At 42.5% G+C, this 23,205-nt stretch overlaps 1 protein-coding gene across 1 annotated transcript; it reads right to left on the reverse strand.

The window, feature by feature from the left end:
• Positions 1–9,889: 9,889 nt before the first annotated feature.
• On the reverse strand, positions 9,890–21,766 carry PSMG1 (proteasome assembly chaperone 1). Its single transcript, XM_019528945.1, has 7 exons — positions 21,578–21,766; positions 21,250–21,347; positions 17,238–17,389; positions 16,802–16,864; positions 12,282–12,480; positions 11,189–11,325; positions 9,890–10,101 (listed from the first exon to the last, which is right to left on the reverse strand). The coding sequence occupies exons 1-7, from the start codon at positions 21,697–21,699 to the stop codon at positions 10,027–10,029; spliced, it is 846 nt and encodes a 281-aa protein (XP_019384490.1). The 5' UTR covers positions 21,700–21,766; the 3' UTR covers positions 9,890–10,026.
• Positions 21,767–23,205: the final 1,439 nt, after the last annotated feature.

The raw sequence follows: 23,205 nt of genomic DNA on the forward strand, positions 1-23,205 counted from the left end.
ACCAGGAACAATGGCCACAAGCTAAGGGAAGATAGGTTTAGGTTAGATATTAGGAAGAACTACTTCACGGTAAGGGTGGCCAAAACCTGGAATAGGCTTCCCAGAGAGGTGGTGCTCTCACCTTCCCTGGAAATCTTCAAGAGGAGACTGGATAGGCACCTGGCTGGGGTCTTATGACCCCTGGCACCCCCAATGCTCCTTCCTGCCCATGGCGGAGGGTCAGACTAGATGATCAGTCTAGGTCCCTTCTGACTTATTGATTCTATGATTCTAGACAGCCACCTTGCTGGGGTCGTTTGACCCCAGTAGTCTTTCCTGCCATGGCAGGGGGTTGGACTTGATGATCTGCTCAGGTCCCTTCCAACCCTACTATGAAACTATGAAAAGAAGTCAGGCTGGGTATACACACCTCATTTCCACCCCAACACTCCCAAGCAATGTCTGTTTGAGCAGCCATCGTCACAAGAACACTCTGGAGTTGGGGTTCAGAGAAAAAGAGTCATCTGAGCCCCTACCCTGCTCTACTCCCCGCTTCTATCACTAGTGAACTTTCTTCTCTTATTGGTAACAGGGCCTTTGCTTTCACTACTAGCAGTACAAACTGAACACCATGGTATCAGCAGCTTCTTTTGTACAGGCCCTGAGCCTGGTACAAATTTCAGAAACGGCCCAAGATGCCTTTGCTCTCCCTAAAGCGCGTAGGGGTGGGAGAGAGAAGTATGATAGGGGAAGGGAGAGGGAGCCAAAAACATTCAGAGGACAGGGGAAGGAAAAGACATGGTAGGTGGTGTGATTTTTTTCCTGAAGACAGCTGATAAACAAGGGAATTACATAAGAACAGGAGGCAATATTTCTTAAAAGATGGAGAGGGAGAAAATGGACGAAAGCAAGAGAAAAATCCTTACATATGAAGCTTCCATGTCATTTGATTTTACAGCAAGTCTTATAATAGTTTGTGATTTTCTTAAGAGAGAGCTCCCGGAGTCATGTGATTGTCACAATCTCTCCTTTATTTAACAAAACAAAACAAAACAAAAAACTATCATGGGTCTGTACCATCACAACTACTGGGGGAAAACTTGAAATAGTGGTCCAAGCACGTACCAGAACTGTTCGGTAACAAAGAACAAGAATCCAAAATACTTGAAAAAAATATATCCTTGGGTTTTTTCCCCAGCAGTCACGTTCTGAATGCCTGGAGGTGACTACATTGAGAAAAATCACATAAGTTCATTTTCTATTTAGCAATAGCTTTGTCTTTATATACACAACTTAGCAAAAGAGGAATGTTCTGCAATCAGACAAGACGACACAATTTGCTTCTTGCCAGCAAACTTTTCATTTCCAGCTCTCAGATTTTGATTGAAATGGTAATTTGGCGCTCTCCACAGCATCAGGCTTGATATCCCTGATGTAGAGCATCAATCTTGTTTCACTAAGGTCACAGACCTGAACAGCATATTAAAAATATCTAGTCGAGAACTAATAGCTGAGAAAGCTGCTGAAGCAAAATAGAAGTCTTTTTAAATACTGAAAGTTTTGTACAACTGCAATAATGACAAGACTTTTTCATATTATTTTGAACACACCTTTAAAACAAACCACAACAATAGATGCAGCTTCCTGTATCCATTTCCTGGTAGAAAGCATTCTAATTCTTTGAAATAAATACGCTTTGGGTTATTTTTGTAAGGTTCATGTTTAATATCAGTCTCCAAGCGTGTAAATGTGTAGAACACACCAAAGATTTAACATCTGCTACAAATAAATATGCAGAGGATCTCAAGTTCTCTATTTTAAGATTATTGGGATATTGTACAGGTGGCCAAATTATTAAAATATGGTTTGAATTCAACGCTTATGCATTTTTATAACATGTATCAGATTTTAGAATAATTATAGACATTGCTCAACAGTCTGGCAGCCACATGTCAACACTAGAAAACACCCGGCTGATTTGCTGCAAGTTCAAACGTTAAAGGCCACTTTTCAAGACAGGCGCAGACATGCTATTCACCATCATAGCTGTGGAAGGAGGCTGCTCTGCACAGCCAACTTTTTGAAACACACTGTGGGTAGACTGGGCGTAGAAAGCTAAAGCACCTATTTCTTTTCTAAATGATAGGGTATTGTATGAATGTTATTTTCAAGGAGCCACATAAAAAATGTGTTTAAGAAGCGAGCAGTAGAACACAAGATAAAAACTATTAATACACAAATGCTGAAGACCTCATTTGATCATGTTTCTCCATTCCTAGAAGGTTAATTCAGAAGTGAAATAACGGCAAAATCAATCATAATTATAATAAAATGTAATGTCAAAGAGCCAGATTCTGCCATATTTAGTCATGCTGAGTGGGTCCTTAGGAATTATTCCTATTCTTAGTGAAGTACAACTAAATGAGTCAGGAATAGCAGAATCTGGCCCAAACTAAAAAACACAGGAAATACAGTAATCACAGCATTACTCACTTTTAGGTTTAATCCAGTAGATGCTTCCATTTTTAGTTTATCTAAAGCCACATCAGAATCTCATCTGGTACACTGAAATGACCCAAGCTGAGGTGTCAAAAGAGGAAGCTGTAGAGGAAATTGATGATAGAAACCGTGCTAAATAACCATGACTGGATGGTACTCACCCAAAGGTCCTGAAGAAACTCTACTGACTTTAGCATGTAACCTATTGTTAAAAACAGGTTCTGTACTGGAGGACTGAAGTGTTGTCTATATAAACATTACTTTTTAAAAAGAGCTCCAGCAGGTATCTAGGGAACTACAGACCAATGAACCTAACTGCTGTTCCTTGCAAAACGGTAGAAGCCATTGTAAAAAAAAATGGGATTGTGAATCACATGGATGGGCAGGACTTGTTGGAAAAAGTCAACTTGGCTGTTGTAAAGGGAGGTCACACCCCAGAAATCTACTAAAGTTATTGGAGAGTGTCAACAAGTATATGGACCAAAGCGATCCATCTGATGTAGTGTATCTATACTTTCAAGAAAAGCTTTTAATAAAGTCCTGGACCAAAGGCTCCTAGGGAAGTTAGGCTGTTAAGGTATTACAGGTAAAGCCCACTCTGTACAGGGGCCTATAGTGTTTAACATATTGATAAACGATTTGTAATGAAGGTTAATACTAAAGTGGCCAAGTTTGCAGATGACACCAAATTACTTAGGGTGGTAAGAAATAAAGCTTACTGGGAAGAATTGCAGAAGGTTCGTTAAAAACCTGAGTAAGCAGGGCAACAAAATAGTAGATGATGTCCAATTTTGATAAACATAACATGATGCATGTGGGAAGAAATAAGTTGGAGATGCACATAGGCAATGAAGAGCTCTGCATTAGCTGTTACTACTCAGGCAAGAGATCTTGGAATTACTGTAGATACTTCTCTGGAAACTCTTGCCCCATACTCACCAGTAGTCAAAGGCAAACAGGATGCTAGGAATTAAGAAGGGCATTGAAAACAGTGTCATTATGTCACTGCATAAATCAATGATACATCCACACCTGGAATACTGCATGCAGTGCTGGTCCTCCCATCTCCAGAAGGATATAGTTGAACTAGGAAAGATACAGAGAAAGGCCACAAGAATGATTAGGGGCATGGAGACACTTCTGTATAAGGAAAAACTATATACCCAAAGATTTCAGCTGAGAAACGACAGCTGAGGTGGGGATACAATAGAAGTTCATAAAACAATGGTGTGGAGATGGTCATTAGGGATTGGCTATCTACCACTCTCAATACTAGAACTAGGGACATACAATGACATTATTAGCAAACAGGCTTTGAACAGTTTTCTTCTGACGTGGTCTGTAATTAGCCTGTGGTACTCATTGCTACAAGATGCGACAACTTAGCCAGGTTCAAAAGAGAATTGGACAAATTCATGCAGCAATAGATCCTTCAGTGGGTATTAAATATGACAGTAGGGCTGAAACTTCCAAATTAGGACTTCTTATACTTCAGAATGATAGAAGCTGTATGGGAAAAGGGTCAGGAGACAGATCAGTCTGGGTAGGCCCTGAATAAATCTTCCCTTTTGCATCTGTCTCTGCTACTATGAAATACCAAGCACTGAGCAAGATAAACTGTAGCATGACTCAGTATGGCATCTCTTACGTTCTTAAGCGTTAAAGAATTCAGGGGATTTTTGGTCAGACTTGCCAGATGATACATGGAGCTTGGTCCACTAACAGATGTATGTAATACCCTGTAGCCCCTCTCTCGGCACTGCCATTGCCCACCCTACCCCAGGCACAGCCCTGGCTGGTAACAGCTTGGCACAGCCCCCAGTTCCAAGCCCACCCGAGCCCTACACACAAAACTATGGGGTATATTGCCCCCCATGCCTCTCAGGGGGTGAGTGCAATGGCAGGAGCCACCCCACTCCATCAGGCCTCTCAGATGAGCTGCCTATGGCTCAGTCTCATACCCTGCCCTGACTGTGCAGCACTTGCCCCTGCCCCTGCTTCAGCCCCGTTCTCTCTCACTGTGGAGGCCTCAATTTGCACCTCCACCCCCACTCTGTGCCCCTTCCTCCCTACAGATTTACCAGCCAGACGCTGCTCTTCAAGCTGCTGGGCTGCATTCCTGGCTGTGTGCATGCTGCAGCAGCTGCGCACATGCACGTGGCATTTATCTGTGACATTATAAGCCACTTGGGTGAAAAAAAGCCAACTGCTGATAACGTCAGTTTTCCTTTCATTGGTGTTGATACGATATAAACCGATGTATTGGTGCATCTCTAACAAAAAGATTTGCCCAAGGCCACAGAGCAAATCACCACCACTAAATTATATTGTCACTCACTCCACACACATTATTTTTTTGCTAGAACAGTATATTGACTATGGCTCCTTTTTTGGCCACCTAAGACCTTCAAGTCCAATACCACCTTACATCATAAAACTTTTGAATAGGCTGGGACAACGCCTTTTACCATGTACTACATATTTCAGTATGTCTGTCACTCGTTGGACTGAATGGGATGGTAATGACATTATGACAACAAACTGCATATGGTAAGTATAGGGTTGAGGTGTTGGTGTAACCATGATGGTCCAGGAAATATACCAGAGGCAAGGGTTTTTTTGTAATGATCTTTTATTGGTCTTACTGTATAGCTCAGCGTATGTCGGTCCCAGTAGACTGAAGAAGACTATTTACTATTAAAAGTAAAGCTACGGTAAGAGATTTAACAAAGTTACAGTGGTTGTGCACTTGGATTTCTGGTTTCAATTTTTTGACTCATTAGGTAGAACTGACATAGTCCAAAACAAGATAACTTTGCAATGGTAAATGCATCTGCATTAAACCTTAATATAATCTATACAGGACTGCCAGAGTTTCTCATTTTGATCCATAAACGTTATAGGCATTTTATGACTTACCCCATTCTATTTGAGCAGATAGCTCGGTATCTGTATCTCCATTATCAGCATATATTTATTTTAAGAATATAAGACGACTCAGCAAAAAGAAAAAAATGACTCCAGTTTGCTTATGTGGCTTTTGGTCTGCTGCCCTTTTCAAAGTAATGAATAATGGGGTCGTTGTTCAGTAAGACACAGGGTAGGGATTTTACAGACAAAAAAGAAAACAGTGTAGTAGACATCATTAAAATGAATGCAGTCTTAGGGAACTTGCTCTAAATGTTGCTTCAGTAGAACACAGTGGAAACATACTAGATAAACCTATTCAATCCAGGTCTTTTACTGTAAGGGATTCTCTGTTTGCAGAGAATCACAGGAATTTATATTTATCCTTTCAAAGACATGCAGTGTTAAGAAATAAAATGTTTGTACTATCATAGCCAGGAATAAGCTAAACATAAAAAGCCAACAAAGGTGCCTCAGCTTTAAAAACAAAAGTACCTCTTAGCTTTACAAACAAAATCAGTACCTCTCAAAGTAACTGCATCTGACATACATTTTCATATAGCTGATGCCAAAGAGGATGAAAATATTAAAGAAAACATTGCAAAGGAGAGTATTGAGAAGTCTCTGCATATCCCTGGAGAACTCCTCCTCACACAGAGTACTGCCAAGCCATGTCAAATTTGTTGCATCCTGCTGAAAAGAAAATGCGCAAATGTTACGGAACTGAAATGTGCAAATGTATTACCCCACCATTAGATCATTTGTGCAACTGAGTAGATCTCAAAGTAGGGGTGATGACCTCAAGTGAAGTCACAAACTTTTAGCTCCCCCAACTCTGCAATTACCAGAATGTGGGGATGGAGGGCTGCTCCCTGTTTATGCCTAAAATTACTGCACGGTAAGGGATAGCTAACCCAGGATAATCCAGCTCTAATTCAGGAGCAAGTGGCCTGGTTTAGCTTTCACTATGGGGAAGAGCAGACAGGGACAGTTTAACTGCACCTCAGCTGTTCCACACTTGGTCTCCATTCCCCCTTAATTATAGGCATGTGAACAGCTACCACTCTGTGGGGTCATACAAAATTATAGATCTGTATGTGGGGTCACAACCAGGAAAAATCTGGGAACTGCTGCTGTACAGACTTACCATAATTCACAATTACAGGCAGGCTAAGTTGCAGTTATACGGAGGACCTTAATTCTAACATTTCCTAAGTTTCAAGTGCTTAACTTCATAGGCCAAATACACATCTTTAAAGCATTTTTTCGCAAACAATTTCCAATATATGCAAATGGAACAACCCTGTCTAATCATTCTTCCTCAGTCAGGTTTAAATTCAAGCATTCTGCACAACCTGCATGAGAAGACTAACCACATTTGCTAGCCGCATGAGAAAGCTTGGACAGGGAAAAGGCTTCAGTGTCCTGCTAGATCCATGCACTGGGACTGGGAGACCATCATGCAAGGCAGGGAATCTTAGGCCAGTTGTGTCAAACTAGGCTCCTTGTGGGTTGGATCTGCATGCAGTGGTGGCAGTTGCAAGGGTTGACGCAGCGGTCACTTACCAAACCCCCCTTTCTGTTTCCCCCAAACAACACACATCACAAATGAGACTCCAGACTTCACCAGAAGGCCCCACCCCGGCTTTTCCTATACCCATATTCCCAGCCTCTCCCCCAGCCTCACAGGCTACCACAGCACAGCTGTGGGCCATATCCATCCTGTAGGTTTTAATTTGACACCATTTACTTATTTCACGGGTGGATGGTTGGAAGCAATACAAGCTGGCTTTCTCCCTCATACCCAGAAAGTAGTAGGCACTCCTTGTCTCTTCCCTTTCTGCCTCCCAGAAACATTAAGAATGAGAAAGGAGGTGGGTGGGAAGGAGCCCAGCTGCCTGTATTTAGGATTCAGTGCTGGACAAGTTGCCATAACTTCTTCTCAAATTGCAACACTAACTTAACTTCACGTTAGAAAGCTTGTGTTCAGTTATTTTGGCAAAACGCCAACATTTTTTGCTGACAGTGCACGCGGGGGAGGGAGGGGGATGGTGATTTTCAAGGGTTTGTATCTCAGCCAAACCAAAATGGAATTTTTTGGGACCAAAAAGTGCCTCTTCTCCCCAGTTAATTAGAAGTAGTGGAGATGTTACAGCTTCTCAGAAAAGACTAGATATCCACATAACTGCTGGCTACTAGGTCCCCCTAATAACAAAGACTTGCTTAAAAAGAAAGCTGACAAGGTTTTAGGTGTTTGTTTGTTTGTTTTTTTTACTGGGAGCAGGACCTAGAGACTACCTCTATAATATGTGGTAAAATGAAAGGAATATATAAAAAAAATTCCCTCCCTGTTGTGCATTCTTATGTAGGAAATAGTTAACTTTGAAGATTCATGAAGCAATGATGAGTACCAGTTCATTTACGTGAATGTAAAGAATCTTACCGGCTTCAGCAGGCATAGAATCAAATCAACAGATTTTCAGGGAAGAAATCATCATCAGATCCAGTGCAACCTCTTCACCCAGTAGTGCTCCAGTTAATGTATGAACTATAAAGTTATCTAATAGATCAAATCCTGATTTCATATTATAATACTCCCTCTCAACTACTGGCAAGCTATTCCAATGGCTAATTATTCTCATTTAGAAATGACACCTTGATTCCCACACTAATTTTTTGTTACTGTTTTAACTTTGAGACATTACATTTACCCTAGGTAAACTGTAGTGCCTATAAAACCGGTATCAGAAGTATAATTTCCCACATCCCAGAGCCTGAGAAACTGTGGCTGCTCCATCTCCCAGCCATGGGGGTACGTGAGGCCTCCCAGCCACAGGAGCCTGCTACTTGCTGGTGCAGAGGGAACCTGGGATCATGCTCCCTCTGCACCAGCAATAAAGCGTAAGGGGATCTAATGCTGGATCCCACTATCATGCTTCCTGCCATGCACATGCTTTTACTTGCACATGTAGTGGGGCACTAAGATTAAGATTTTCTGTGAAACTTGTATATCTATTTATTGTAAACTACATATATGAAATGTATAAATAGGCAACTGGAGAAGCCAACGGCAAAAATATGAACTCAGGTCACAGGCACAAAGTAAAAGGCAGAAAAAGGTTCCATTCAAGCTAAGTAAATATCTGCTTAGAGGTGGGAGGGAAAAAAAAAAAACAAAACAGCAAGGAGAAGTATCTCTAGTGAATTATTACAAAAATATAACACTTGCAGAGTGATAGCTCCTTGTTTATCTCAATTCTAAACTAGTTGCTGTATTAACAGTATATTAAGCCTAAATCCCAACTAATAAGTACGCTGCGATAAGCTGAAAACTTACACCCTCATCAAGGACAATTAATAGACAAAATACAGCAGGGACTACTGAAATAAATCCACACAAAATAACACAACTAGAAAACCACAAAATATACCATTCAAATTCAGTGGGCTTCCTACACAAAATAAAATTAGCCATGTTGAAAGCAAGCTAAGCCATAGTATATTCAAAGTAATCTTTCTTCCTTAATTAATAACTCAAAAAGTTTAAAAGGGTACATTGTATTGACAGTACTCTTATGCTATTTGGTTATAACCAAATTAAATTTGCAACACATTCTCAACTAGGATCTTGAATTAATAGTCAAGGAGAACATACAGTTAATATATCAAATTTATGTTGACCCTAACATATACTTTAAAAGACACTGGTAGAACAATATATCACTGACTCTTAAACCAATCTCTATAAATATTTTAACTCTAACTACTTAATATTGACGCTGTGTGTGTGATTATTTCATATTTAATATAAAATGATTTGTGCTGACGACACATTTGTAAACTTAAGATGCTCAATGAACATTTTAATGTATGATTCAAAATTAATGTTTTTGGTCAGATTTGATTGTTAAGATATAAAATGTTAATTGAAGTTTTAGCCAGCAAAATTTATGACAATCAAAAAGTAAATTTCTTTAAAAAGGTGGCTAAAATACAGAGGCAAATTCAGAAGTGAAATAAAAACAATGAAATTACATATTACACACATCTGCCGTGACTCAACATTCCTATAGCTCTACTCATTTGAAAAGCAAATGTCAGATTTCTACTGGTTCATTTACTACAGTTTTTTACCATCATTTTCTTAAGATACTTTAAGATTCTTAAAAACATGGTGCAGCAATATCAACTGCAGTGCTGAAGCACTTTGCTACAGGAGATGAGTCACAGACAAGGCTTACAAAGGACATATTTAAGAAAACTTAAGTGTTCTGTCTCAAAATAATATGACAACAGATAATTGTGCTCCTGGAGTATATTTCTTGTTTTGCATATAGAAAGTGCATATATATTTTTAAAAGTCCACTTAAATAAAAAGGCATGTTTCATTCTCAAGGTATCTTCCCTGCACAAACTATTCTAAAATTTCCCATCTAGTATTTCTTACATCTAGTAAGCAAGGCAACAATTAATGCCCAAACAATAAAAAAAACCCCTCAAAATGTAAAATCAGTCAGTATTTATTTCACCTTTAAGTAAACAAGCACAATTCCAAAATATTTTCATTGAAAGCAACTGTAGTTTACAAAAGTGCATATTACATAAGACTTTACAGTACTGGTCAGCGGGTGGTTGTCCATTTTATGTGTAGATATTATTATGAATTTCATTGGTTGCCAGTAATTTCTTCAACATCTCTGTGCTTTCAGGTACATCCTAATAAAATAAAGAAGTAGTCACTAACAATATTAAGAATAAATAAATAAATAAATAAATAAATCACTCTTTACCTCCTATTCAAAACTTTACTCCTGTGAACAGTGAAGTGATTAAAATACCAACTATATTAAAAAAGAAGACACAGAGTGCTGGTGAACACACCAAAAGAGAATACAGTTTAATCGTACACTGGGACTTGTTAACTTGTATTCCCTTCCTCATATAGTTACCCCCCGCAAAAGGAAGAGAGTACTTAAAATTTAAAGAGCCAATTTAACAGCCTGTTGGATCCTTTAAAATCAATAGGCACTGTCTGAAAGCTGAAATTTGCAACTCCTACAGTTACAGCTGAAATACGCAGACACTCCTACTGGTTGCTATTTCCATTTAAATGAAAGTCCAATTGGCAAAAGCAGAGAAAGTGTTTTTGAGCAGCCACAGTTCATTAAAATCATTTTAGAAAGGAAAACATTTAACTTTTCTTTTGCTGGCGACTGAGTAGGTAGACCTCAGGCTACAGCACTGCGTTTAGTACTGCATCTGCAGGAGTCAGGTTTCAATGCACAAACTTTATGATTCAATATGCCCCAAAATCTATATTTTTATAAAGATGATACATCTTAGAAAATAATTTCAAAACAGAATATATGTATGGACTAGGTCAGTCCCCAGAAAATGTATAACTGATAGAATGGCATCATCCTGACTATGGATGTATAAGGGTAAGACACTTATATGGGATCAGTAAACACATGACAGTGCTTACAGGCTTTTAAAAGAAAGGCTTCTATAAGAAGCTGAAGTAATAACAGACATTTGAAAGCATGTCTTGAAATACCGGACTACTTGCATTAAGTTTTAGATTCACTGATGCTTAGGGGTTGATCACAGATGGAAACAGTTTAAACCATACAAGTACTCCAATTGCTAATACTTCTCTTCAGAAAAGTCCATTAATTCAAATTTGTGCCTCTGTCTCTCTGCAAACTTCCCTACATTTCACTTAACCTTAACCACCCAAAACCTCAAAACACTATAATATCAAAAACCTATGTATCAATTAATCTTTAAAAACAAGCTTTACCTTGACTAAACTTGACATGATCTTAGAAGAAAGCACAGGCTTGAATGTTTCGATTGTAACGGTATCCAGTTTGATGACATCAGTATAGCACTGATACAGTACTGCAGGAATCTGCCATACTTGACAGTAACTCAGAACTAGATAAAGACCAAGAGAAAAGACAAGTTACATCAAAGAGTGGATGTAACACCTCTCAGCTCAGTAAAATAAAATATGATGGTGCTCAAACTCAGCATTCTAAACAAAGAAGTCGTTAAAACCTTCTCTGTGTACAAACTACTGAATTTCAAATCCTATTACAGGTTCTCACAACATTTTCTTGGTATCTGAGAACCTAAATTATAAAAGGGGCTTGTAAAAATGAGTTAGAGTTAGTATTTATTGCTGGGCAATGTTAATCAGGAAGTACCAGTGGGCAGTATGAGACTTTGCTTAAAATCCACCTTACTTTCTTATGTTAATACAAAACACCCCATACTATCAAGAACTTTTGTGTTAGATAATGTTTTCCTCCTAAATCAGTAGGCTGTCAGCATCCTTCAGCCAACAATTTTTATATACTATCCTTGATGAGAATTTGAGCAGGTCTAATAGTTTTCACTATGAAAATGATTTTACATATCTGATTAGGAAAGAAATTATTAACAGGTTGGATCAATGAATTAATCACTGTACATTATCCAATATGAGGAACTGTTCCAATACCACAACAGATATTTAGCTACTTCAGTGACGGGGCATTCAAAACACCTTGAGTTAACAGAAAAGTATACAGCTAAAGTCAGAGAATACAATAAGTGGCATAATGTTACTTTGTCTACGATAAGTACTAAATTATGTAAAAAACCTTTGTTAAACTGACTGCTTTACTAGTAGCTTTGTAAAATGCCAAAATATTATGCATTATTTTTTTGGGAGTTCATGGTCCTGCCCCATTCAGTACATTTTGGAAAAAAATTGCAAGTTAAGATTAATCATTTAAATGCTGTTATTCGAAATTAATGTATTCAACAACCTAGTTTGTAGCAGAATGCAAGGATGTTTTTGCAAAAGAAATGGTTGACTATAAAAATAAACTAAAGTTCCAATATACCAGCAGCAGGAAGGTCCTGTACAATGTTTGGCTGCTCCAGCAATGGACAACAGATTGTGTCTTTGAATTCTTTGGTCTTTAAAGCTTTCAGAAAAGGAGAAGGAAGTGTTAAAGTGGATTCTGGAGTTTTATAATTAGTTACAGGACATGTTGAAAGAATGATCACTTGTAAGTCCTTCTTCTGTATGTAGCCAAAAACCTGGAATAAAAACACTAAGATAAACTTTTGTTTTTCTTGGGATTACATATAATAGAATTCAATTACGCAAGATAGATTTAATTTTGTTTTTATAGCTAAAAGCAGTTTAATTTAGATTTGCAGAGTTAAGTGTGATTTCTACCACTCAACAGAATTTCCTGTACTCAAACCTAGGATCAAAACAAAGAATGAAATATGAGAGAAGGTAACAGATATAACACATGTATTAAGTTTACTGATTTTCTCTGTAGATTTACCCTGTATATCAGATTTTGGTTCTGTCTAAAGATCTGTGGAGAACTGAACAATTTATTTTTTCTAATGCTAGGAGCAGAAACGGAAAGGACTCCATGTGAAGCCGCAAGATTACATAAATTAACGAACAATCTTCTTATAAAGCTGTCCACTACTTACTCCCACATTATACCTCTTCTTCATTTCATCCTATTTAAAACTGAAATTTGCCCAGAACTTTTTAGGGCAATCTTGATTTTTTTTCCCCCAGTTTGTTCGTTGAGTTGAACAAATACTGCTGCATAAAAAAACCCGAAGTTCTGGATCCCAAACTTCCTCTCATATAGTCTTTGGATGTTACTACTTGTTAGTTTAAGGTATTAGAAATGTCTTCTTTTTTTCACTGTAGTTTTCATCCTCGTTTTTGTAAATGAGCAGTCTATCACAGCAAAAGTGTACATATATTCTTTATATCATCCACTGAGGATTTGTATCAGGAAGGAAACAAGACTATGAAAAATAAGTTATAGAAGTGTATTTGTACAGTCTATTAAATTACCTCTTACTGTATGTAGGACAAATTTATAGAACATTAAATACAAAAACACTTGTCAGGGACTACAGGATTCCATATTAATCACGCTGAACATCCATCTGTAATGTTTCAGAGTATGCTCTTTGTAACCTAAGACATTAAGATACACTTTGGTGGAAAAATGAAAAAATACATTACTAAATACTAAAACTTTTCGTGCTTTGTATAGATTAATTTAATTTGTGTAGATTATTTTTAACAAGAGCAGAAATTCAGGATTAGCTTTCTTTTGGAAACTCTAGGTCAGGGGTAAGCAACCTACAGCCCACAGCCATTTCATCCAGGCATTGAAGCCAGGGAGCTTCTGCAATGTTTCAGCAGTGGCAAAAAGCAGAGGTGGCAGGACTGTAAGAGGGGCCTCCATTAAGCGCCCCCTGCTTCAAAACATTGCAGATCCCTGCTCTAGGTTAAGCAGAGGACAACAAAATAACATCACAAGCTGCTGAAAACTGAAAAACAAGTTGAAAGATTTTGGAAATATTTTTGTCAAGCTCAAAAGAGTTTTACAGATGTCTTTAGCATCATTTAACTTCAATGACTAACAACATGTGAAGTGTGTTTAGAAGCAGTTCTTTCTCTTCCATCACTTGAAACAGGAGAATTCAGGTGCTGAAGAGCCCCCTCCACCTTCCCAAGCAGGAAAGACCAGACATGCCACTGCCAGTATGTTTAACACAACAAATTAATTATTTTTCCTATGACATTTATTTAAAAAAAAAACAACTGTACCATTCATGGGTTGTTTTTTTTAAAGAAATTCTCTTTGAAAGAATCTCATCTATGAAGCAAAAAAAAAACAAAAAAAACCTGCCTTCAACCTCACTGAGGTCCCCTCTATACATTACTCTTATGCCATGATTAACCAGGTAATCATACCTTAAGTTGTGACCCAGTTACACATTCAACAAATTAATGGTGCGATAAAACAAACAATAAGCTACTAAGTTATTCCACAGAAAGGTGAAATAACTTTGCAAATTGTTTTAACTGCATCATTAATTGAATGTGGAGCCAAGTGTTACCCTGTGGCTAGGAGCTAGGTATCTGAACAGTTAAACAATTAATCAGGTAATCAATAAGCCCAGTGATAACTTACTGATAGCTTACTGGTTATCATTTAGCATGGGCTGGGTGCGTCTGGCAGGGAAAGTGGGAAGGCAAGCCACACAGTGCCCCAACAGCAACTGGGAGGCAGCACAGCAAGGGGAGGGTAGAAGGAGTAAAGGAGGTGGCAGGTGGAGGGGAAGACTAGTATCTATAGCTGGCTACACCCCAGTGTAGCCACTTCCAGCCTCCCTGCTGCCTGCCAGACTGGGCTGCTCATGACAGGTGGTGGGAAGGCTGCAAACGACTGAACAAAGGTCAACAGAGCCTCGCTATTAGGTACTAGTCTGCTCCCATCCCCTCCTCTACTCTGCTGTCTAGCGGGGCAGGAGGCATGCCGCCTGTTCCCTTCCTCCCAGTGTGCTGGCTGCTGCAGCAGGCTGGTAAAACCCCTTGCTTGCTGCTGCCACCCATGGTTTCATGGGCTGTGCTGCCTGCCAGGCAGGGCTGCATCTCCCCAGGCCCAGGTGTCATTGGGGTGGGGGTGCGGGGGGTCTACTGTCCTTTCCAGGGGGCAAGGAGGTATGGGGCATGATTCTTGCCTGCACCCTGAATTACTGATCCTCGGCCTGCCAGGGGCTCCCTGAGGGGTGAGTAGGGTGTAGAGGGTTGGGCCCCCTCAGCCCCAAAGTGACAACGGTGGGGGAAGGCGGCACTTTGCTCATGTCACACAGGCTGGGGAAGAGGGTAATATGTGGGGAGAGGTGGCCGCAGCTGAGGCTGCATGTGGGCACATGGAGCTCCAGAGCCCTGTTACCAAGCCCTAACACCTGGGCTGGGCTGAGTGGGTAATGCATTGTTATTGTGGCATTTTGGCTCCCTGTTGCCCTGCCCAGGGGAGCAGAGGTGTTTTCTAGCTAACAAAATCGCCAGACCAGCTTTGTGCCTCAACCCTGTTTGCAGCAGTGCTAGGCAGGGGAGGATGGCAGGAATCTGGGCCACCTGGCACCTTGGTCAGGCACAGGAGTAGGAAGCCCCTGCAGGAGGGAGCAGAGATAAATGGAGAAGAATCCTCTAGCTGTGAGCCCCCCCACCCCTCAAACCAGGGCATTGCAGGGCATAGCTTGTCCTCATATGGAGCCACTCCTGGTGCACCAACCAGCACGGAGCCCACCCCAAGCCTGTGTGCTATGATGGGAAGCAAAGGCGCTGCTGCCACCATCTGCAACTTGCCCTTGTGCACATACACAGGCTCTCTCTCTTTCACATATACACACTACATATGTTATCAGTTAAACTGCTAACCAATATAATTAGAAGAGCTTAAATTGGGGGGGGGGGGGTTTGTTTGTTTGTTTTTTTACACACTATGTTTACATCCCTACAAGACAACACCACCCACTGTCAGCAGCTGACAAGGTTCACAGTGGTGGGCTTGCAGTGGAGAGGACACTGTCCCTACTGTAAGCCACCAGCAGTGGGAACGCCACTCTTCCTGGGAACCCAGTCAGTGCAGGGGGAGCCAAGGATTGTGATCCCAGCCTCCTCCTGCGCTGGTGATAACCTGTGATGGGATCTGATGGGTGATCCCACAAATGTGCCTCCTGCCCTGCACCTGTAGAGAAGTCCTGAGAATGATATGACCTATTTATGCATGTAATTTGCATAGCGTTCCAATCCATAGGGTTTCTAAAGAACCCCTCAACATTAAATGTTTAATTCTCCAGCTCTTGGAGTCAAGCGATCATAGAAGAATTTCAGCTTTTATTTGAAAAGGAGCTAACTGTCAACTTTGTGAAAAAGAAAAAGTAAATTAAAAATCTCCTTCAGAATTGGGCCTGGCAATAATGCAAGCTGCTCCAGCAGCAGTCTAAACAACAGCAGAATGGGAAAGTGCATAATAATGGCACAGATGGACCATACATGCTCAGAAAGATCCTTGTTTTAAAAACTTCACCACCATTAAAGAAACAGAGCACACGCTCCTTAATAAAGACTTTGTTCATGCCAAGCTCCAAATTAGTTATTTTTGGTAGCTGTTCAAACACAATTAGATTTTATTTTTATTAAGGAAGGAAAGTATTTTTCCACTCCTTAGAACTCAAAAGTGGTTGAAACAATTCACCTCTGGGCTAAAACCAGTAATAGGAAATTTAAGCCTAAGCAGCATTTTTTTTAAAGTTATAAGTGTAAGAAAACACACTCTCTAATGGAAACTGTTTTACCGAGTTAACTACAGCGGGCATACCAAGTGACAGCTATTATGGGATTTCATGCAACTTCCAGTTAGGAAATCTGGAAAATGTTTAGCTTTTTGGGTATTGTTTTTTTCTTTTAAACCAACAGAGAAAAGGAAACCATATAAAAATAACTGGGCACTATAAAGAGTGTGGCTTATAAGGAAACTTTTTTCAAGATATGGTTAACTTGCACTTATCTCAATCTTACCTTTTCGAGCCACTGAAATTGTTGATCCTCAGCCACATAGCAATTGCACTGGCACAATAAAACCTGAAAGAACAGAATTGTATACAGGCATTTTTACATAAAACAGGAATAACTATTTGTCTCATAGCATCCTCATTAGCTCGCTATCTACTCTAAGTGTGGGGATTAGATATGGGGGGTTACCTTGAATTCCATAATTTTTTTTTTTTTTTTTACTTTGGTAAGGTGCAATATTATCTATGTTGAATTTTCAGAAATTCACCTCATCTCAGCACCAACTCACATGATATGTTAAATCAGCTTATGAAGCAGTTAGTCAAAAACACTGCAACCTATATTTTTTTCCTGTAAAGGGACTTGCTCTTCCCTTCCCCTCATCACTGACTCTCAGATATGGACCAAGTTTTTTTCCCCAAAAATGACCAAAGTTACTTACTGTAGGATCTGATATTAATCGGTAGAACAAACAGAAGGAATCTGTTGGAAGGACATTTGTTGCATCTGATGTCCTGCACCACTCATTCCACAAACTGATGGCTCCAACTACTTCCCAATGTACAGAATCCAGAATAAAGGAGGACAGGAAAGCTGCAAATATCAATATTACTTTATATAGTAAAAGCCTGCAATACGTGCCAATTAATCATGGCGGGGGCGGTTATTTTATCCTATGATTGACAAGTATAGCCAAGATCTTCCTCCTCCTTTGTCAGACTGACAGAAGATCGATACAATACAGCTGTGAAAAAGGGTGGAAAAAGTTAATCACGTCTAGCAGAAACAGAAAAGGTTAATGCCATTATATGCGGCATGGATGAAATCTAACCTCAAACAAAAGTAAAAATCTAGTTATTCATTCATTCCAGAGAAGTGAACCCAAAAGAAAGGGGTCCAAAAGAGACTCCTAGGATGATCAGGGGAATGGACACTTTATGTTATAAGAAGTCACTAATGAGCTTGGGCATAACAAAAAAAAGAAAAAGGCTAAGAGAAATGTAAAAGCTGTCAATAAATACAGTAGTGGTAAACATCAAAGATACAAGAGAATTAAAGGGCAATATAAGCCCAAGAACAAATGGATATAAAATAGTCACAAATAAATGTATAGAGGTGCACTGATATCTTCCTGCCATATCAAATCGACACTGATAAAAGGACAAATAAATATTATTGGCCATCAGCTTTTTTTGGCCGGGGTAGCCAGTGATAATACCACTGATAAATATAATATGCCTTCTGGTTGGGGCCCCCAGATGCTGCATGCAGTTGCAGCATGCATGTGGCTAGGAATGCAGCCAGGCAGCATGGAGAGCAGCGCCCTTCAGGTAAGTCTGTGGAGAGGAAGGGTTGTGGGAGGACATGCAGGCAGGAGGCAGATCAAGGTCCCCACAGAGAGGGAGGGAGTGGAGTAGGGGCAGGGGTCACTGCCCAGCCAGAGCAGTGAATGGACCCAGGGCTAGGAGTAGGACAGAGCTGCAGGTGGCTCATCTAGGGGGCATGGGGAGGGAGGGACGCTGCTGCATACACCCGCTGCGGGAGGCACAGGAGGACATGTACCACCCCAGATTTCTGCGCAGGGCAGAGGTGGACTGCCCGCCCTCCGCCCTTGCCTTGGAAGCCATGCACTGGCCATGCATCCCCTGCCCTGTCTGGAGGCAGCAAGTTGTGCCTGCCACTGCTTGGTGGACAGGGGGCATGCAGCCAACGTGCAGCTTCTGGAGCAAAGGAGGCAGGGTGGAGAGCCCTGAGCCCGCAGTGAGCAGCCCCCATCTGCCCTTGGCCCCCTGCTCGTTTTCTAAAAGTACCCTACACTTAAAGATAGTGGTGGCAGCGCTTGAATTTAAGTTCATTTGACAAGCTTTAGTTCCAGCATCATCACCACCACCATTTTCAAGTGCCGGGACAATGATTCCCTGGATGAGCCACCAATGGCTTTGTCCCACTCCCTGCCTTGGCCCCGGGTTCCCATTCACCACCCTAGGTAGGCAGCGCCCCCAGCCTCAGCCCCGCTCCCTCCCTCACTTTGGGAGGGCCTCAATCTGCCCCACACTGTCCCATCCCCTCCACAGACTTACCTACAGGGCACTGCTCTCCACACTGCCCAGCTACGATCCTGTAAATTAGTTATTGGACCAGTATTGGCTAATATGGCTGGTGAAAATCAGCTATCGGTATTGGCCAAGAAAACCTTTATCAGTGTACCCCTATAAATTTACATGGCAAACCTCAAGATGTCTAACCAACACAGCACTGAAGTGCTGTGAGAAATGAGAAAAGTGAGGTGAAGAAAGCTAAGTAGTTTTAAGCTTTATTTAAAGTCTATGAACTTGACTACATAATGCATTTTTCTGAAAGGCTTTAGCAGTGTTTCAGAGGGCATGAGTTAGCTAACATAATCCAACAAATGTGTATTTAAACGCTGGTCACCACAAAGCTTAACAGGAGCAAGAAACCTCTTTCATCATCATCCCTGACCGGAAATTTAAACTGCTGACTCCTGTATACAGCTTAGGACGAAGGCCCAATCCACCCAATGGGAAGACAGGCTGTTTTTTTTTGCTTTTCTACTGGTTCCTACGGGAGATTCAGATACATCAGAGGAGAAACACCTACCCTGTTTCACCTGCATTTTCATGATTGCTATCAAAATGGGGCAGACATACCTGCTGTTATTACATTGCTCTTCTCACAACACCTTTGCATTTCCCCTTCAGAAAGCTTCAGCGACTGCCTTTGATCCTACTCAAACCGCAGAGGAACACAGAGAAACTGGCCCAAACCCTGAAGTCACCTTGCTGGTCAGATTCATGTTTTAAAGAAGCGTCAATGGGGGAGCCACAATGATTTGCAGTAGAGGTGAAAGTAAACAAAAGCCGTCAATATGGCAAGGTGAAGGGCAGAACATAGAAGCGAAGGGCACAGAAGTATTTGTGCTGCCCATCTACAGTACTTTTGTTATGTCGGGTTACACTACAAAGGCTCTAGAGTGTCACCACCCTCAGGTTGAAAATTCTGTCCTTGCACTTCTCAACTTTGTTTTTGACCCAAGATCCCTTTGTTTGACTCAAGTTCTGGTTTGGAAAATGCCCACTCTGAGCTTCTGCTTAGGTTTTTTGACTATAAGAAAGTCTTATTGTAGTTCTTCTGGAAGAAAGGGTTCAGAGAGTCCCCGGTCGAGGCGATCAGGCTTTGCTGCCATAGATTCCTAGGGGAAAGCTCCTGCAAAGCACATGCACACTGCATGGCCCCCTCAAAAGGATCTTGAGGTGCCTCAGGGTGCTGCAGCTGCCCAACTGTGAAGGGAGAGCAGTGAGGCAAGACTTATGAGGAATGGCTGAAAGAACTAGGGTTATAGCAGCTGGACTAGATGACCTTTGGAGGTCCCTTCCAGCTCAACTTCTCTATGTCTCTATTTAGTCTAGAGAAAACTAAGCAGGGATTGGATACATGTTCAAATACCTGAGGAACAACTACAGGTTCAAGCTGCAGCAGTGAAGATTTAGACTGGAGATTAGGAGGAACTTCCTGACAACAAGGGCCTGACTAAGAGGCTGGTCAAGCATCGGAACAGGCTACCTCAAGAAATCAGTGTCATCCTTGGGAATTTTCAGAAGCAAGTTGGACAGACGCTTGGCAGGGAGGCGCTGCAGCTTTCTACTTGACTTAAGACTAATGTGAGTAACAACCATCTCTGCCCATGGGGTGGGCTTGCTGGGAGTGATCCTGCCTTGGGTAAGGTGCTGGACTAGTAGGGTGTGCTGATCCTCCTGCTAGGAGCAAAGCTGGTTAGAGGGTCTCAGCCTTCCACTCAGGGTCAGCCCCACGTGGGGTTAGGAAGGAACTTTCCTCCAGGACTGGCTCAGGGGCTCAGCCTTGCTGTGTCAGAAGGAGGATGTGGCCCTCTGCCAGGGACCACTTGGGCATATACTGACAACACCTCACTACACAGCAAGGCAAACCCCATGCAGTCCCCACCAGTCCTGAGAGAAAATTCTTTCCTGACCCCACATGGGGCTGACCCTGAGTGTAGAAGTGAGACCCTCTAACCATCTTTGCTCCTAGCAGGAGGATCAGCACACCCCATTAATCCAGCCCCTTATCCAAGGCAGGATCACCTCAACTAGCACACTCCCCAAGAAGAGAAAGGCAGTTAGCCAGTCAGCCTGGCAGCTCAGGGTGCTCTGTGCTGTGCCAAGGTGGCCATCCCACACAGGGCACAGACAACAAGGGATGGTCTGGGCGGGGCAGGGCAGAAACACAGGTATGGGTGAACAGGGCAGCCACCTGGGGCCCCCAAATGGTAATTTTTAGTATTATTATCAATTCTGGCAAAAAGGGGTGTGGGAGAAATACTAAAAGTTCGCCTGAGGCTGCCAGGAGTCTAGGTAGGGTGATGGGTGAGCAGTGACCCCTGCAGCTCCCTCCGAGCCCGGCCCACAGGCACTCACCCACGGCGTTGTGGCCGGCGGCCACGACGAGGCGGGAGCAGCGCAGTGGCGCGTCGGGCGTCGGCTCCGGGCGCGGGCTCCAGCGCACGCGGACCTCCCTGCGGGGTGAGAAAGGTGGGTGAACCCGGCCCAGCTCCGCGTGACGCGCCCTCCCGGCCTCGCCCCCAGTGACATTAGCGCCCGCGTGCGGCCCCTGAGCCGGGGGGGGGGAGGCAGGGAGAGAGAGAGAGAGAAAAATCCCGCATCCCTATGGCAACGACCGAGGTGTTCTAACCTCGGCCCCCCCTACTGTTAGGAGGTCCCTCCCTTCTCCCACCGCCGCCGGCACCTTTTCTTTTCGAGCTCCCTGCGAATCTCGAGATCCTCAGGCGTTTCCTCGCGCTCCGCCTCCTCTTCGTCCACCCCGGTCCGGGACAGCGCCGTCACCACCTCCCCGAAGAACGTGGCCATGGCAAGGCCAGGAGACGGGCTCACGCGGGCAGAGCCACGCCCCCCCTCGCGCAACTGCGCAAGCGCCCGGCCCAGTGCCGCCGCTCTTCCTCAAACTAACTATAGAGTGGGGAGCGCCGCTCTAGTCACGCAGTCCGCCCAGAGGCGAGACCGAGGGGGATAAGCCGCGCCCACAAGGGAAGGGCGACCTCACTTCCTTCCGTCAAGGGAGGCGGGGTTGGGACTTCGGAGACGTTAATGTTGTCAGGGATGCAGTAACGATCGTATTTGTGCGATAATTCCAAGTCTTATGCGATCAACAATAATAATCATGATAATAATAATAGTGTTCAAAAATGTCCAGTAATCTTTGAAGCAGCTGATTGCTGCAGCAGATGCAAAACCCAAGTCACCCTTAGGGGTTCTTAACTGACTTGCAAGCTTTTTGTCGTCCCGCCACTCTCCTCCCCCCGACTTTCACTGCCATCACTTTCTTGGAAAGGCTGGCCTCCAAATAAAGAAATGCTTCAACTCTGATACCCCAATTCTCACTCACACACTGGCAACTTATAAGGAGCAATATAAAGGAAGTAAGAGGACTGATTTGCATCAGCATACTGTAATTTTTCAACAAATACAATAATTTTTGAGCTTCCAATATGGCAACAGTGGGTGGCAGAAGCAGGGCTCAAAGCCAGTTGGGCTCCAGGTGCCTTGCCCTCCCTTCTCCCTTTCAGCAGCTAATTCATGTAGCCAAGGGCTTGCCCCCTCACACAGGGGCCAGGCAGTGGGGGCAAGCCTGAGTCTGCCCTCCCCCACTTTTCACCCCTCTGTCCCTATGAACGCTATGGATCTGGGCCCATGAAGGCAGTTTTCCTTAAGCATGCCCATGGGTAACAGCTCTTCTGGTGTGGTTTAGTACCCACTGAGATGTTGGGGCTTGAAGTTCACTTTACGGAAGTAGGAGGCTCCTCCCTAGGTTGCTTCCACGGCCATATGGCTGAGGGCTTGGGCCTGCATGTAGGATGCCTGCCAAAAGACTCTGGAAGTCTCTGAAGCCCCTGCTGGGCATGGAAGATGTTTGCCGGTTGTAGGGCCACTGATGGTTTTGGACCGAGTCACTGATTTGGATTTGGTTGGGCCACTTCATAGAGGGCAGTCAGGTTTTCTGCTACACTGTCCTCGGTTGATATAAAACCTGATGCCTTTATGTCCTCTATTTTTCTCTTGAGGAGACAAATAGAGGACATAAAGGCATCTGGTTTCATATCAACAGAGAACAACTGGAGTGTCCTCTATGATGGCCACCCTAGCCACTTTGAAGCTGGCCAGCCCTGTTGTTAACAAGATCATAGTCATAGAAAAGTGGGCTGCAAGAATATATGAAAGGGTTGCAAACAAACATGAAAAACTGATTCTCTTTCAAAGGAGGAAAAACCTGGGAAACTGGCTTTTCCCTTGCAGGCTGGAAGAGTTTCAGCCTACAAGGGGCTCTGCTTGCCCCCCTCCATCCCCCATGCCCCACAC

Source organism: Crocodylus porosus, unplaced genomic scaffold (genome assembly GCF_001723895.1).
Source record: "Crocodylus porosus isolate Cpor-Errol unplaced genomic scaffold, CroPor_comp1, whole genome shotgun sequence".
Lineage (NCBI taxonomy): Eukaryota > Metazoa > Chordata > Crocodylia > Crocodylidae > Crocodylus > Crocodylus porosus.